Below are 18676 nucleotides of genomic sequence, written 5' to 3' on the forward strand. Positions count from 1 at the left end.
AAAGGGGTATATGGGTGATTCACTAAGAATGAACGAAAAAGGGGTATGGGTGATTCACTAACATTCCCATACACAAGGTGTTCGAATTTCTTTCGATACTTCGAGTTCAGACGACCTCTATATGAAAGAGCCTGAAGAAGGAACGCAAAAAATTACTGCAAATAACATATCGGTGCATTTACTAGTATGGCTCAAACTCAATGGCGGTACTTGAAGTTATAAATGAGATAGTTTTCTTGACTACATACAAGACGTGACAGAGCTCTTCCAAATACGAACAGATATATTTTCGAGACGAGAAGAGCTCTTCTAATAGGAACACATATATTTTCCGAGTCGAGAAGAGCTCTCCCAAACGAACAGATACATATTCCGAAACGAAACAGAGCCCTTCCGATAGGAACGGATAATTTTCCGATACGAGAAGAGGTCTTTTAATAGGAACAGATACGAGACAAGAAAAAGTTCTTCGAATAGTAACATCTACATTTTCCGAGGAGAAGAGCTCTTCCAATAGGAACATTTACATTTTCCGAGAGGAGAAGAACTCCTCCAATAGGAAAAGATACATTTTCAGAGGCTAGACAGAGCTCTTCCAAATAAGAATAGACACATTTTCCGAGACGAAAAGTTTTACAATAGGGAGAGGTATATATTTTCCGGGACAAGACAGAGCTCTTTCAAATAGGAACAAATACATTTTCCAAGGCGCGACAGAGCTCTTCCAAATAGGAACAGATACATTTTTCGAAGCGCGACAGAGCTATCACGTCTTTTCGAAACGAAACAGACTCAAGTTTTGGCTCCTAAGTAAGTTTATTGGCGCTAAAATCGAATTTCAAGGTGACGTGGCAAAGGTAAAGCAGAAAAATTCTGGAACAAAATCTTAAATAAGAATTAATACAAAAGTAAAGGATGCATGTCTCCCATTTTGAACAAGGTGATGTGGCCTATGGCTGGTTTAGAGGCCAGGGTCGACACTTTCTTGACTTCAGCATTATATGAAGAAGACGTCGGTCAATGCCAATCTCTGATTAGCTTTACTTCTTAGGTATTCATATGACAAAAGTCCTGGAGAATCTTATAAATACCTTAAGTTTAAAGACTGTTCCGGTCATAGCGTCGAGTACATGGGTGCTCCGGGGGTCAAATACTCCTTAGCACTTTTAATGAGTGCTCAGCACCTACTGAATTTTTGCATTGGAATCGATTTTGAAGTTTCACTCATACCATGAAAGAAATGAGATCATACAATACGAGCTTTACCAATGAATATGATCTATTTAATTACACAATGCAATCTTAAGAAAGTGCCAATACTTCTAAAAATAATTGAAATGGAAAAACAAGATCTCAACATGTAGTTTAGGTTATCGCGGATTAAAAAAAAAAAGTAATTTCATGGTTTATTTTATTTAGGTAGCTTGTCTTCCCTTAATAGTCTTTTATACCTCTCAGGGAAGTCCTCAGTTTGGAAACCATTGGTGAATTGCATCTATTAAAAAAAACAAAGAAAAAAATACCATACGCTATAAGTACCAAATCATGAACACTTACTGAAAAAATAAGAAGTCCGCGCCATAGGCCCAGATATATACAAGGTGTTTCAAAACAACATCGACAACGTTTGGGAGGTGATTCCTAACACCAAGATAAGACTATATATATATATATATATATATATATATATATATATATATATATATATATATATATATATATATATATATATATATATCAACCTGGGTGCACTCATGCTTCGTTTCGGAATTATAGGCTACTGAAAACATGAAAAACTAAAATTTAAAGGTCTATAGCTCCAAAATTATGTGACCTACCGTAGTCGCGTCAAGACTTCATTTAGAAACTAGTATGCGCCCTATCTAAATATCCATGTTCCAGAATCATAAGGTACTTCAGCAACAATGTTTATAGAGGTAGTTAATGAGTACTTCAAACTACACGCTTGTAGTCAAACTCCCTCTATAAAAATTGTTGCATGAGTACTTTAGGATTCTGAAACATGGATATTTAGACAGGACACATACTGTTTCTAAATGAAGTCTTGACCCGACTATGGTAGATACCATAGTTTTGGAGCAATACACCTTAAAATTCTTTTTTTTTTTTTTTTTTCATGTTTTCAGCAGCCTATAACTCCGAAAGGAAGTATTAATGTACCCAGGTTGATCTATATATTTTTTTCTTTGTCTTATCTTGGTGTTAGGAATCACTTCACAAACGTTGTCGGTGTTATTTTAAAACACTCTGTATATGAAGTAAGTGGAAGGAAATGGGGGGAACTCCGAGCAAACTTACGCACACTGTATTTGTCCACTACAATGAATACGTAACATAAACTGAGATCGGAAAAGGAACCATACGCACCAGAGGTGAACGCCCAACCACTGAGCTATCGCGAACACACTGCTCCGGATATGTTGAGCGGTATGACCTCCAGGTCAGTGTACAGAAATCGGAACGAACAGACAACAAACATCCAAAAGTAACATTTTCAGTAATAGGGCACTGTGACACATGTAAATCCGTTGAGAAACCTCGAATTCGATTTGTTCTTCTCTCCTATCTTGCTCGAACGTAGCACTTTTTTTTTCAATATGGATACAATTTGTAATATCTAAAATGACCAATATTAGTATCGAGTCCATAGTTTACTAAGTCCATAAGCCGATTGGTGACAGTTCCAATGTCTTTTTAAATCCAATTTCGGTCTCCCAGAGAGGACAAGACCAGTCGTTCTTCCAGAAAAATGTTCGGGAGGCACTCTTACTATTCTGGCGGGACCTGCTGGTACTATTCTACTTATTATTATATTATAGACGTATTATTTTGGTCTCCACCGGGGAGCACTCTTAGTGTCCGGGGGGCAGTGCCCCCCAAAAAACGTCTGGAAGAAACACTGGGTAAGACCCCTTAGCACAGGTAGGAGGGGTGACATAAAAATGATCGAAAACGGTCGATATGAGTGTCGAAACCGTAGTTTTCGGGGTAGCTGAGATTAACACTAACACTTCTAATCCATTCTAAATCCAAATTCAGCCTCCCTTAGTACTCTTGAGGGGGGAGACGGTGTCATGTAAAAATAATTGAAAATGGCCGATATTAGTGTCAAATACATAGTTTTTGGGATCCCTAAGGTGACTGCAGATAGTTTTGTCGTCCTTTAATGCCAAGGTAAGCTCCCAGTGAGATTGACACCCCCTAGCACTTCTAAGGGGAGAGGGAGGGAAAACATATAAAATGATTTAAAACGACCGATATTAGTGTCGCATCACTAGTGACACTCCAGATATCGTTTAAATCGAAATCTTTGAGTGTTACGTCCCACGGTTATGCGGTTAGGCTAAAAGAGACGGTGATGATGAGAAATGAATGAAATGGTGGAATGAAGGAAGTGGGAGGAAACGGGAGAACCCGAGAAAACCCAAGCACATGGTGTTTGTCTACCACGAAGTTCACTTGGCGCGATCTGGGATCGAACCAGGGACAGCAAGTACCACAGATGAACGCTCTACAACTGAGCCACCGCGGTCCCCGTTTAAATCGAATTAAAGCCCTTAAGATTAGCAAGAGATACAAAACTAACGAAGTTTAGCTATCTTACACCATCTAATTTCATACGAAACAATAAATAACAATATGCGCCTTTGGTGTAGGAGACCTGGGTTCGATTCCCGGCGGGAGTTTATGTGGTTCGGATTCCATGTTAATCAGTAAGTCCCGTCTCATATAGTCTCTCTGCGAAAGGGACTCAAAATCAACTCAACTCAATAAATAACAAGCAAACTGTATTTTATATCTGACTAACCTGTGGAAAGCGAAGAGATGCGAGAAGTCATCTAATAATGCCAACTAATGATTTGCATTGTTTCTTTGTCTTCTTTCCTTGTTGTAATAAAATAAAGATTGATTTATATCCTTTTAACCATAGAATGAAAGTATTACACCTGACTATTTCTTCTAAGAAATTATTTCCCAAGAAAAACTTCGCAACGTAACGAAACGTTTTCATTTCGTCTCTTTGTTTCCAACTTGGCTCTTTTCTTTCTTCTTAAATAATAATAAACAACAACAACAACAAAAAATCCTGTTCTAAACTTTCCTTGATGATTTCTTAAGACAACATTATGTATCAGTTTAAAAAAAAAATCATGAAGTGGTCAAACGAGCCGGGACCAATTTTCCGTTGAAAAGTGTTCTCATAAAAATGGCTGCGTTGTGGTTTCCATTTATTAAAGACTCCATTTTATGTGCGCACAATATGACCTCTATTTTTTTTTCATCTCTTTCTTCCACGAAGTATATATTATTACACTTAGCGATGATTGTGGCGACGGATAATTTCAACAAGGAGAAAAGGTCTTTTATTAATTTTATGTCTAACAAGAGTAATTTTAGGATCTCTATACCAGTCATTTGTAACTCCTAATGTATGGCGTAGGAGGATGGTTTTTAAATAAGGGAAATAGCAGAGAGAAACACTGGAGAAAGGGAGGAGGGAAAGGATGAAAGAGGAGGATGGAGTATCCAAGTGTTGGCAGTGTACTCACGGATTTACTGTTAGGAGTATTTGTGTCACTGTTAGAAGTGCATTTGTCACTGTTACAAATGTGTCTGTTACTGCTAGTAGTATGTCTCATTGTTAGGAGCATGTTTGTCACTGTTAGAAGTGTGTCACTGTTAGGAGTCTGTCACTGTTGAGGGCATGTCCGTCACTGTTAGAAGTATGTCTGTCACTGCTAGAAGTGTGTGTATCACTGTTAAAAACCTGTTTGTCACTGTTAGGAGCATGTCTGTCACTGTTAGAAGTATGTGTGTCACTATTAGAAGTGTGCGTCACTGTTAGGAATCTATCTTTCACTGCTAGAAGTGCATAGTGTCACATTAGGAGTTTGTTTGTCACTGCTAGAAGTGTGTCACTGTTAGGAGTCTCTCACTGTTGAGAGCATGTCTGTCACTGTTACTAGAAGCATGTGTGTCACTGTTAGAAGTGTGTGTGTGTCACTGTTAAGAACCTGTTTGTCACTGTTAGAAGCATGTCTGTCACTGACAGAAGTGTGTGTGTGTCACTGTTAAGAATCTATGATTGTTAGAAGTGTGTGTGTCACCGTTTGGAGTATGTATGTCATTGTTAGGAATATGTCTAAAAAAAATCATTGACTACGCTAACGATGTACTTGTTTGGTTGGCACCACTCCTCTTTCTCAACGACAGGCTTCCTCCTCCTTCTCTCCATGCTGTTACTAAGAAAGGAAGCAGCCAACTATGACGTCACAGACCATCAGTTTTAAAAGACTGTTCTGAACTGTTGAGAAATAAGTGGCAAAAATTGTATAATAATAATAATCTTTATATACAAAAACTGGATGTATGTGTGTATGTTCCAGCATAACTTTGGAATGCCTGGAGTAAGTTTAAACAAACTTAGTAGACACATTACTTACAGTTTAGAAAAGAATACTGTTAGGGGTAAGATCTAGGGGAAGGAGGAGGCAGAGACATAAAAATGATCGAAACTAACCCATATTCGTATCGAGGCCATAGTTTTTGGGGTCTATGAGCTGATTAGTGACAATTCCAATATCCTTTCAGTTCAATTTCAGCTTCTCATTGAGGGTAAGATCCCTTAGCACACTTAAGGGGAATAGAAGGGGTGACATATAAAAATGATCGAAAACGATCGATATGAGTGTCGAATCCATAGTTTTCATGGTCCTCAAGTTGATTTGTGACAGCTTTGTGCCCTTTAACTCCAAAGTCAGCTCCCAGTTGGATTAAGACCCCCCTAGCACTCCTAGGGAGAAGGGAGGGGAAATATATAAAATAATCAAAAACGACGGATATTAGTGTCGAATCCATAGTTTTCGGGGTAGCTCAGATAAATAGTGATACACCCCCGATGCCATTTAAATCCGATTAAAGCCCTCATTGGCACCAAGGGAGGGGCTGAAATGGTGATGCGTAAAAATATCGAAATAACCGATATTAGTGTAGAATCATTTGTTTTCAGCGTCGCTAAGTTAATTGGTGGCAGTTCTGATTCCATTTAAGTTGAAGTTCAGGCCCCGTTAGCAGCCTGGGGGGGGGGGGATTGTGACATGTAAAAATAATCGAAAGTGAGCGATATTAGTGCCAAATCCCAAACTTATAGTTTTCGGGGGTTGCTGAAATGAATAGTAACGCACTCAATGCTGTTTAAGTCTTAGTTCATGCCCATTTGCAGAGAGTGAGGTTGGTGATGTGAAAAATAAAATATCAAAAATAACAGATTTGTGTTGAATTCATAGTTTTCCGGGTCGGAAAAACGTCTGATCCGTTTGAAAGGCTTTTGGAAGATGATTAGTACCCACTTTCACCTGTTTTTCAAAGATGATATCAATTTGATTAAAGACGTATTCTGCAAGGGTAGGGCGTTTTAATATTTATGCCAAAACTACAGTAAGATCTGTATTTTTATCATTGCATTTTCATTGAAATAAATGTTTTAAGGAGGAAGAGGATTCAAATATTTCCCATATACTTATTTGCTCCGTGCGAAGTACGGGCATTTCAGCTAGTAATAATAATCATAATGCAATCACAGGCATGCACTTTTTGATATTAGGAGCTTCAATACAGTTCTCTACTAATGCATTAATTTTAAAGTAAAACAAAAAGCGCCCATTATTTGTAGTTTTATTCTTCTTCTCCTTCCTCTCTTACCTACTAAAATATCTCCTATCACATCCGCGAAACAGTGGTTCAGTGGTGAATCGATTACTTTTAGTGCGACGGATCCTAGGTTCCATTATAGAGCATATGTACAACATCGTGTTCGTGGGTTCTCCAGTTTTCTCCAATATTATTATTTCACCGAAAGTATTATACTCATTTACCTTCGTTATTCTTCCGTCTCGTATAGCCTAGAGAGCATAATCGTAGGACGTAAAACTTAAATGTTTCATTCCATCTTTCTCCTATCGCAGCCCTAATACGACATCTTTATTAATGCCTAAGTAGTTTACTTTTCTCTTGTTAATTATTTTCAGTCTTCTTTTATCCAACTTTCGATGACAACCCTTTACTGGATTTTTATTCTACAGCACACACACGTAGCTCTTCCACCTCCCTTAGCCTCGGTGCATAATTGAGGAACTTTAGAAAGGTCAACATCTCTACGTGCGACCTTATCTCGCACTCTATCCCGAATGGAGAGTTCACCTTTAGTTTTATATTATTGCTTTACTTGTCCCTATTTTTATAATCACGCTTCGCCACTGTATCATTAAAAAAAAAGTATTAAACAATTCTCTTCTCTGAATTGCATAATTTTTTTTTTTTTTTTGACTCACTTCTAACACTTGGATAAAATTAAAATAGTGTACTTACTCTATCTGCCTTTCCAAGAAGTCGACGCCGATTGTCTTTTTGTAATCTTTGGTAAATGTTCCTTTACAATATCGTTGAATCATACTAGATTTTCCTACAGCACCATTTCCCACTATCACCACCTGCAAAAAAATTAAAGAGTGAAAAATTAGACCACAGAAATTAACTTCTAAATATCAACATGAGCTTTCATGAATTAATTAAAAGTCACATTTTCTTTTTTATATATATGAAAATTAGCTGACACGTTGAATTGTGGCCAGGACGTGATCGAACTCTGAAAAATTTAATTTAACCTACGTTACGCTGAAACTTTTGGAGAGCGTGATACCGGCTAATTTTGTAGGAAGGAATTAAAAACAAATCTCTCTTCACGATATACACTAACAAAAAGTCCACTGCGTCATGTTGACAGACTTTAAATGTTTAGAAGTAGTATTTGCGTAAAGATAATGTGTTACCGTTAGCAAAAGACATAAAAAAATCTTCTAGTTAACAATGCATTTTGCTACATACAGATAGTCAGGGGCACACCCACAGGGGTCCAGACATCCCAACATAACTTCCTGACGCCGCGGTGGCTTAATGGTAGGGCGTTTACCTCTGGTGCTTGGGGTCCCGGGTTCAAACCCTGCTCCCGCCAAACGAACACCGTGTTCGTGGGTTTTCTCGGGGTTATCCCGTTTCCTCCCACGTTCTTCATTCAACCATTTCATTCATGTCTCATCATCACCGTCTCCTTTAGCCTAACCGGCATAATCGTGCGACGTAAAAGTCAAAAATTCCATTTCATTTCAATAAAATTCTACTTGTTTAACAGGGAAATGGTTGATGTAGCCCGAAAACTTGATTTGTATTCTTGCTCTTATGAAAATAATCTAGTTCTATCATTTTTTCCCCAGGAAATGTAGGTGGAAGTATTTTACAATTATTTATTGCCTTTTCGGATGCAGAATAATATCCATTCAATACTACATAGACGGACTGGCTTGTCTTGAACCCTTAACAATTTCAATTTTTGGGTGCGCGCCTGCACACAGTATTCAAGGTAAGGTGACTTTGAGTTTAACGTCCGGTTCAGCAGCGAGGCTATATGAGACGTGGACCTACTGATTAACGTGGAATCCGAACCATATAAACTCCCGCCGGTAATCGAGTCCACAGTATTCAAGTATTCAATGCATATATACCACGATTTTCCAGCAAAACAAAAAACTGTCAAATATTACTCATATTTGCCAACGAATGATCTACTTTTTACCGCTGAGACAGTTCTCTTTTTTTTTTTTTTTTTTTTTCGATTTTCTCGACAACTACACATGAGAATACAGGGTGGCCCAAAAGTAGATATACAGTCCCGTACTGTTCAGCTCAGTGTATTTCATATTATTTCTTATTGTAGACCTAATTTCTTTATTATTTGTTCTTAATTCCTTTCTATTTATACTTTAAGCTCGGAACAACAGAAACAAATAAACCCATAAACTAGTACGTTATACTTGATCAATGCATCGGTGCATACCTACTTTTGGGCCACCCTGTATATCCTCTTGGATGCAATTTTGTTCAGCTCGACGTGGTCTATTGGCTAATCCCTTATTATTGGACAATATTTTAGTTAAACAGCAACTGAAATTTAAGAACAATCACAATTTATACTATGTCTCATTTACCTTCTCTTGTATACTGTCCTCTTTGTTAATATCACAATGAAGAGCGGGGGCCATGGTGGCTCAGTGGTAAAGCGCATACCTCAGGGGGTCCCTGGTTCGATTTCCAGCCAAGTTAGTTTTCTGGTGGACAACATTGTGTATGTGCGGTCTTCTCGGGGTACTCCAGTTTCCCCCACATTCTCATTCCACAAATTCTTCCATCATCATTCACTTGCTTTTAATCATCGTCTTCCTTAGCCTAATAGGCATAATCAGTGGCGTATTTAGGAGGGGGCTTCCGGGTTTAAGCTCCCCCAAAGTCTTACTTACTATAGTAAAGTATATGAAATATCTTACAGAATATTCACATATTTAGGCAAAGCTCCCCCCGGAAGTTAGCAACCCCCCCCCGAAACAAAATCGTAAATACGCCACTGAGCATAATCGTGGGACGTTAAACATTTCACTTCACTTCATTTCAGTAACGAGGTTTATGAGACGTAGACCTACAGTGAGGGATTCAAAACACATGAACTCCCACCGAGAATCGAACCAGTCTTTCGCGCCGATGCTAACTTCATACCTTCAGTAGGAGCTGCTCTAAGTGTGAATTTGTAATTCTAAATACAGATTTCATATGGAAGGAAATGTTCCTAGTTAATATGTGTAGAGGTTACAGCTATAAATTCAAAGAAAATCTAACAACTTTTTCGTTCTCATTTTGATTTGAACAAAACATAGATTACAACAAAATTCAACAATTTATTTCCCACTGTATTCGTTTTAAAAACAATAGAGAGAGAATTTAGAAAAAAAAATATATGGGCCAAAGTGAACAAAACAAATCGCAGAAGGAGAACCATAATCATGGGAAAGAAAGTATTGGGCAAAGTTTTAGATCATGATGGCTTGACATCAGAACATGGAAAATAAACGTGTGTGTGTGTCAGAGTGAAGTAGGATGCACATATCCTTTTCTATAATAAAAAGTGTTTGGAGGTGGATTTCATCTTCTTCGCACCATTTGTATGCTAAATAAAGGCTTCACACTTTTTTAGCTTTTTCCTTTTCCATCCTTCTGCATTAAATAGTTCCTGCAGGAAACAATAAAACAGTCAAAAGGTGGTGAACTTAAAACAGAAAACAACGATAGAAAACAGAAAGTGAATCTCCGCCCTGCGTTTAATGAAAGCTTACAACAAGAGGATTCGGTATTTTTTACTTTTTATTATTAGAGAAAATGTACAACTTTTTTATATTAAAGAAAGGTTTAATGCGAATAGTTTTACTTTTTTTGTTGTTGTTCATCTTAGATTTTATGTGAAATCAATGCGCTATTGTATTTATGAATTTGAACATCATAGATTTAGGGTCAGCATTACTCAGTCCAACATGGGAACTGGAACAACAAACTTTAATTTCCACACTATTTATTTTACTTCACCTGGCAACACTACAGGGGACGCCGACTCTGGCAATTCTCTGCTGCTCAACTATTCTCCACAATATTTGTGGGGGTACTCATCACCCACACAAAACAGACAGAAGTAAATAAAAAAAAGAAAAAAAAACAAAAAAAGAGGGAAAATTCTAACATTTCACTGCATTTCTTAGGCCTGTTTCAGATTATACGGCGTCCGCCACGGCGCCATGATTATTTGATTACCATTAGTATATATAAGGCTTTTCAGATTACCCAAACACGGTGCCCTTCAAGACGTGGTAGAGGCTCAGTGGTAGAGCGTTCACCTCTGGTGCTTGGGGTCCCGGGTTCAATCCCAGCCCCGCCAAGTGAACTTTGTGGTGGACAAACACCGTGTACATGGGTTTTCTCGATGTTCTCCCGTTTCCTCCCACTTTCTCCATTTCACTCATTACTCATAATCACTTTCTCCTTTAGCCTAACCGGCATAACCACGGGACGTAAAACTCAAAGATTTCATTTTTCATTTTTACTTAGTGCACTAAATGGATAATCGGTGAAGCCAAAAAGTCACTTTTTTTTTTATTAATTGAGGAAGAAAACTGGATTAAATGCATTGCGGTGCACAAGGCGAAAATGTGATCCTCCGAGGCAGTTCGTATAGTTCAGATCATACTTTAAATGGTAGATTCACGTCTCATTAGCTTCGATACTATAAAAAGATGTTTACACTTTCCGGACGAACGACGTGGAGCTAACGTCCAGTAGGGGCTAACTACGGGCATAACCCATACTTTGATCTACAATTTTCTTGCGAATGAATTATGGGCTATATATACGCAGCGTGTCTCATGTGCACATTTATTGGCACTACTTTGCTCAAATTTTAGCCGTGAAATAGCAAGTATACATTCTTTTACCCGAAGGGAAGCTTACCTAAACATGTATCTCGCGTTCACATTTATGCTGTTGTGAGGATAGAATCGAGGGATTGCGATTATGGTCCGAGTTTCGAACTTCTTCACGAAGATTCCGGTGATAGTTTTCTTATACAGTGAAGACATATTCAATTTTTAAGATATTCTGCTTGGATTTTTTTGGTATCATTTATTGTCAATATTGTACAAGTTCTGAAACAATGTACCATTTTTTTTTCTTTCCCAAAAAGTGTTAACAAAAATATTTCCAATGTAAGAGTAAAAATTATTATAAATAAACCAATAAAATAAAAACAAACGTATTTTTATTATTATTATTATTATTATTATTATTATTATTATTAATACAGATGTTTATATGTGTTACTTGCCGTGGATTCCTCACATGAAAATTAAAACTAACTCACTCTATGGTCTATAGAACCTACAGGTTCAATGCCCGTTCACAAAGGCTCTCTATTGACTTTTGTCTTTAGCCAACTGGATTCAGTTTCTACTAGGGATGGACAAAACCGGTTTTTATATATAAAAAAAACTGTTTCGGTTTTCCCGGAAACTGGTTTCAGTTTTCACGCAAACTTGTTTCAGTGAAAATTTTTGGAAAACACACAAAACTATTTCTGTAAAAACGGAATCGGTTTCTGAAGAAGAACGAAACACTATTCTGGTCAAAAATAGAACCAATTTTGAAAATAAAAAAAACGAAACCGATTTTGAAGAATATCGAAACAGAATACGGTGAAAAACCGAACCGGTTTTGGACAAAACCGAAACCGTTTTTGGTGAAAAACCGGTTTCTTGAATTTTCAAAAAGAAACTTTTGGTTTTCCTAAAAACTGAAAACCGAGAAACCGGTTTTTGTGCCCACCACTAGTTTCTACTTTATATTCCTATTTCTGCGAAATTCGCCATCCTCTCATCTGCACCTATTTCTTCCTAATGGTTGATTGGACTTCCAATTAAAACTTTGAAAGCGTTTCTATTTTCTTCCATTCTGGCTAAGTGATCTGCCCACCTTAACCCCCTAGACTTGATGACCCCAACAAAGCGTGATAAACTGTATAAATTATGCAGTTCTTTGTTATAAAGTTTCCGCCATTCCGCATTCCCGTTTCTCTTGGGTCCGAATATTCGTCTTAGGATTTTATTTTCAAATACTTTCAGTCTACATTCTTCACTCAGAGTAAGCGACCATGTTTCGCAACCATACAGAACAACAGGCATGATTATCGTTATATATAGTTTAAGTTTCAAATTCCTCAACAGAATGCACGACGACAAGAGAATTTGAACTGAATAATATCAGGAATTCCCTGCATTTGGTCGACATTTAATTTCTTCGTGAATATGATTTTGGTCTGTTAACACTGATCCTATATTTTTTGAAAATATTCACTTTATCGAAAGTATTATTTGACATTTTGACAGCATCCATAATTTGCAATATTACAATTTCGACGAACTTCCATGTATTTAGTTTTCTCTGCATTTACTTTTAAACCCATGTCCCTGCAAGCGTTTAATAAGTCCTCAGCATTTCTTTCTATTGTTCTCCTATCATCCCCTATTAAATTTACATTATCAGCATACGCCATAACCTGGTGAATACGAGTCAGCTCTAGACCCTGGTTGGTATCTTTGATTTTCTTTATAGCGTACTGCAGAACAAACTGAATAATAATGACAACTTATCTCCTTGTTTCAGGCCATTCTGAACGTGTAAGCTCGTCGACAAGAACTTTCCTATTCGGCCTTGACTTTGAGATTCATTTGAGAAAAATGCACAGATCAAAGATATCATTACTGAAGTAGCATAAAATACTGCTTACATAAGTTCAGGAAAACAATATTCGCAAAATATCCCTTCATAAAGTTATTTCCTAGCATAAATAGATAGATTAATCTTTTAATTAAGATAATAAAAATATACATATAGTAAATTGTTGAAAATTACGCGGTGGCATTTCTATTAATTCTCGCCTCTCCACTATGGCTGTCAACAGAGAGAAAACCTTTTTGACCCTCAACTTCTGAAATCGTGATAAAGGACCAGCACAAATACTTGAAACCTACCGCAGCCAATGACGTCATCACAAACCTGCAGCAGTAGCTGACATTAAAAAGTACTAAAATATCCAATTGTCTTAAATAATTTATGCGATTTACCACTAACGTGTTTACAAATATATTCGTATCTTGCAGCGAATAATGGACACCTTTTTATCCGAACTTTTAAAGATAAAACTATAAAAGGTATGCACTATACATGGGTAATACGAATTTTGTATCTATATGAATCAGGATTGCAATTCAACAAACTTCAGAAAGAAAAAAAAAAAAAAAAAAAGAGGACGGTTTTAGATTTTAGAGAAATAATTTCCTGTTTTGGATCTCTGGTCGGTGAGCATTGAACGCATTATGGTGATTCGGATTCCACCTCAAACTAAAGGTCCGTAGACCCTACTGTTCCAGGGTCGACGGACCTTACCTCAAACTGTAGGTTCTAAATTTAGTCCCGTATAGCCTCGCTGCTGAAACAGGATGCGAAACATCAATAAACAAACAATGTACTTGACTCTGTTACCTGCTGGACCCTACTTAGATACTTCAAGAATTTACTTATAATGCTCGGTAAGAAAAAGTACAGGGTGTTTCAAAACAACACCGACAACGTTTAGGAGGTGATTCCTGACACCAAGATAAGAAAAAGTATAGACCAACGTGAGTGCAGAAATCTGCCATTTCGAAATTGTAAGTTGCCGAAAACATGAAAAAAAAAAAAAACTTTAAAGGTCAATAGCTCCTAGGAACTAGTATGTACCCTATCCAAATATCCATGTTTTAGGATTCTGCGGTATTCACGCAACAATTTTTATAGAAGTAGTAGATGAATACTTCAAATTATATGTCCGTAGCCAAACTCCTTCTATAAAAATTGTTGCTTGAGTACCTTAGGATTTTGAAACATGTATTTTTGGATAACGCACATATTAGTTCCTAAATGAAGTCTTGACCCGATTACGGTAGGTCACATAGTTTTGGGAGCTATGGACATTTAAAATTCATTTTTTAAAATATATTCTCGGCAGCCTATAATTCAGAAAGGGAGCATTTGGGCATCCGGATTGATCTATACTTGTTGTCTTATTTTGGTGTCAGGAATCACCTCCCAAACGTTGTCGGTGTTATTTTGAAACATCCTGTATATGTACCACAACGGGAATTGAAGTCAAGACCACACTTACCATTCATCTATGATAGTACATTAACCTAGTTCTTTTAAATATTATATCACAAGAGAGAGAGAGAGAGAGAGAATATTTTTCTTAGTATTAAATAAATTTTTAAAATAAAATAATGCATCTTCATTAATCGAAAGAGATGAAAATTTCATTTTTTGCGACGTAGGTGTTCCTTGCAAACAGGATTTGAATCTTTTCATTCAGTGGCCTTGCTTCGTGACAAACGAAGAATGAGAAAATAAAAGACGAATGGTTTGGAGGGGGATGGGGGAGACGTCACGAGACAGGAATCACGCAGGAGATGTCTTGAGGAATGCTTAAGAAAACCACTTGAAGAATTCCAAAACCAAGCCACTTCTTCTGTACGCGTTCATCATACATATGACTTTATCCCTTCTGGGGTTTTGTACTTCCTCCGAAAAAGTTTTTTTTTTTTTTTACAGGTGACAACTTACTTTTTTTTTTAATATTGTAAAGAAAACACAATTAAGTGACCCGCAAAACACCATTACCACGTGCAATGTACAGTTACAGCATGGTTCAATTCAATTTGCGAATGTATTACGTACAGTACAGTACCTCTAGTAAGAAATAAGTGGCATGATCGATTTACTGGTAAAATGATCAGCTCTGGTAACGCTCTATTACAGTTTCACGTACAGATTACATCTGCAACCATAAACGACAATTTGAAAATGAAAGTAAAATCTTTCAGTTTAACGTCCCACTATTATGACTTTTAGGCTAAGAGAGACCATGAATAACCCAAGTGAATGGTGATGGGAGAATTGGTGGATGTGGGAGGAAATGGGAGTGCCCCGAGAAAACCCACGGACACGATGTTGTCCAGCACAAACTTACTTGGACGGGGATCGAATCAAGGACCACACGCACCAGAGATAAGCACTTTACCACTGAGCCAGTGTCTCCCACAAACACAGTTTGAGTGTTGCCTTCTGACTGACTAATAAACATTTCCATCTCTAGATAGGAGACGTAGGTTTGTTGCTGGATGGCAGTTTACGCGGTAGTTAGGATCTCACGTGAAGATAACACCCAAAATTTCATGTAGGATTGGTGCTAAAAACACGTTATAAACTTTAATCAATCAATATTGACATGATTTAGGTGAAGCTGAACACGTACGATAAGAAATCGACTATATATAATCCCGCTGGGTAAAAATAAATGAAGTTTTTGGATACGTTAAGCAATCAGGTACTCGAAATGCCTGACGTTTTGTTCAGGATGACCATTCTAAAAGTATATAGTGTAAAAGTATAGTGCACTCAATTTCACCAGGTCGAAATTATGACGTCCAGAACAGAACTTTACTATCGGAGAAGCGACACAGAGAAACAATGTGAGATAAGTAAGTTGCTCACGACACAAGAAATTTCTCGTGCAGTCTCAAATATCTTCTCGAAAAGAGACGAGAAGTACATCCTTGAACTCGAGGTGAGACGATGAAACATATGACAAACTTCAGTAAAACTTACAAAACGGAAGTAAACTATTTTACGCTTGCATGTACAGCATGTACTCCTATGTCCATGTAGTATTAAACGGGTATTATTATGTACCCGAAAAGACGATAAATAATTGTAAAATACTTCCACTTATATTTTCAGAAATGTAATAAGAGGTACATAATTTTTCATTGAAAATAATACAGTGAAACATCTGAATAATGAACATCAATGTAAAATAATAAACTTAAGAATATTGAAAATTCATTGCCACAGAAAAAAATGGTTGTCATAGACAATTATGGACAGAAGATACATTACACTAATTCTTTTGTTTGAAATGTAAAATCTAGAAACTAGGCTATTCATAATTGAGAAGAGCGAATAAGTACATCTTCCTCATCTTTGGAAGTAGCATAAGAAATATCATGCAGCTAACAAAACTTAAATAGTTTACAAAATTTTCAGTCCAAAATGTTCATAATTTCTGGTTCATTTCAAATAAAAAATTTCTTCCATTTTAGAAGAAGGGAAGGAACTTAAAATGCTAACTGCATTACCTCGCTGAATTGCTAGACTAATGCGTTGAAATAAAAATTGTGCACTTCTTGGATCTTCTGTCTTCAGATTTAATTTCAATCCGATTTCCTTTAGGAATTCCCTAGGTTCCTTGCTAAAGGCTCCCATGGTTTCCGTAGCAAAGGCAATAAACATATGATAGATAGATGATAGATATGATAGATTCAGAAAAAATGATAGAACTAGATTGTTTTTTTATAAGAGAAAGAGCACAGACGAAGTGTAAAATCAAATTTTCATGCTACATCCATCATTTCTCTGTTAAACAAGTATAGTTTTATTAACAAAATGTACAAATGCATGTTGGGTTAAGAAGTTTGGGGAACCCGGACCCTGTAGACCCCCCATGAGTGCACTTTTGCTTCTCTGTACATGCCTTTTGTACTTACAAGTAGTTTCCCAAGTACTATATAAGGAGTATGACAGTGAAGTGCGTTAGGTATGAACATATTCTGATCCATTTTGTATATCTCGCCTCAGAAAAATGTCAACATAATACTGAGATTTTATGTCAAAACAAAATACTATAACAATACAATCCCTTATATTATGTCATAATTCAAATGACTACAAGTCAAGAGTTTTTCTACAAACATAATGAACGTTTTAATTTTATACCATAGTCTGAAGTTAAACAGTCAAATGTACGGTACTTTCTCCTTTAAAAAAATATTATGTTTGAAGATAATATATCTGAAATAAAAGAACAGATGTCACTCTTGCTGTTAATGGATAATGTTTTAACCCTTTCTCTGTTTTAGATATAAATTATTCTTTAAAATATGACTTGCTACATTCCACAGTAAAGAGTGGATTATCGTATATACAAGAAACACAAACAAATACCTCACAGGAGTATTTTCTTTATTTTATTTTATTTTTATTTTTATTTTTTTGCTTGTGCTATTTGTTGTAAAAGAAATCTCTTCTAGGTGAGAAATTTAAAGTTAAAGAAAACAAGCGTGCAGTTGCTTAATGCTTAAAAGGTGAAAATCTTGAGAGAAACTTTCACACAACTATTACTGTCATTAACTTCAGGTGTAATGTCATGATATTGTTCTTAATTTCTTCAACAGCAGCAATATTTATTGTGTTCCAAAATTTTCCTTTGGTTACCAAATAAATATATTTTTGCAATATTGTATCACTGTTGGTATGTTCATTACAAGTAATACACCTTGAAGCACATAAGCATTATTATTATTATTATTATTATTATTATTATTATTATTATTATTATTATTATTATTATTATTATTATTATTATTATTATTATTATTATTATTATTATTACTGAGGACTCAACGTAAATTCCGATTTGTTAAAGTGTTATGGAATCGGCAAGTCTTCCGTTCGATTATCGATAGAGCTCACGTAGACAGATCAACACCTGCCCTAAAAGTGTTGGATTGGTTTCATTACGGACAGAGCTCACGTAGACTACAGATCAACTACTTCCATTAAAGTGTTGGATTGGTTTCATTATCGAGAGAGCTCACGTAGACAGATCAACTACTTCCCTTACAATGTTGGATTGGTTCGAGTTTACAGGTTGACTGCCATAAGCATCATATGTGGTGCTGAAGCTTGATATCACAAATTACTAACCTATTCAGGTTCTTGAGCATTATATATGATGCTCATTGTCACAAATTACTGTGAGATAATGAGCATGACAAATGGTGCTCGGCTCCCATTGGTACATTTTCGGGAGAAGCAAAATATCGCGACAAAAATGCGACATGACTATCCATAATTGAGCCAAAGGTAAGAAGAAATTTATAGCCTCCTGGGACCAGTACCCTCAAATCACCCTGGCAGTCAACCTGTTGATACATTTTTCTCAGCACCTCTGCTATATGAGACATTGACTTACACCAGCGATTTTCAAGTTTTTTTTTCTAGATTTGCACCCCTAGTTACGTTGAATACTATTTAGATAAAACATGTTTCTTTAATAGCCGCCTTTACATACATTTAAAGG

The 18676-nt window shown here is 36.5% G+C and overlaps 1 protein-coding gene across 4 annotated transcripts in view; it reads right to left on the reverse strand.

Moving 5' to 3' along the window:
• Rab23 (RAS oncogene family member Rab23) overlaps positions 1–18676 on the reverse strand; it is a 364665-nt gene that overhangs the window by 125415 nt on the left and 220574 nt on the right. For all 4 annotated transcript variants that reach the window (XM_081755290.1, XM_081755310.1, XM_081755300.1 and 1 more), the window contains one exon: positions 7390–7511. In XM_081755290.1, coding sequence (XP_081611416.1) covers positions 7390–7511 — 122 coding nt within the window. The remainder of the gene's footprint in view (positions 1–7389; positions 7512–18676) is intronic.

The sequence above is a fragment of the Thermobia domestica genome, chromosome 1, assembly GCF_964235325.1.
Source record: "Thermobia domestica chromosome 1, izTheDome1.hap1.1, whole genome shotgun sequence".
NCBI classification, from domain to species: Eukaryota; Metazoa; Arthropoda; class Insecta; order Zygentoma; family Lepismatidae; genus Thermobia; species Thermobia domestica.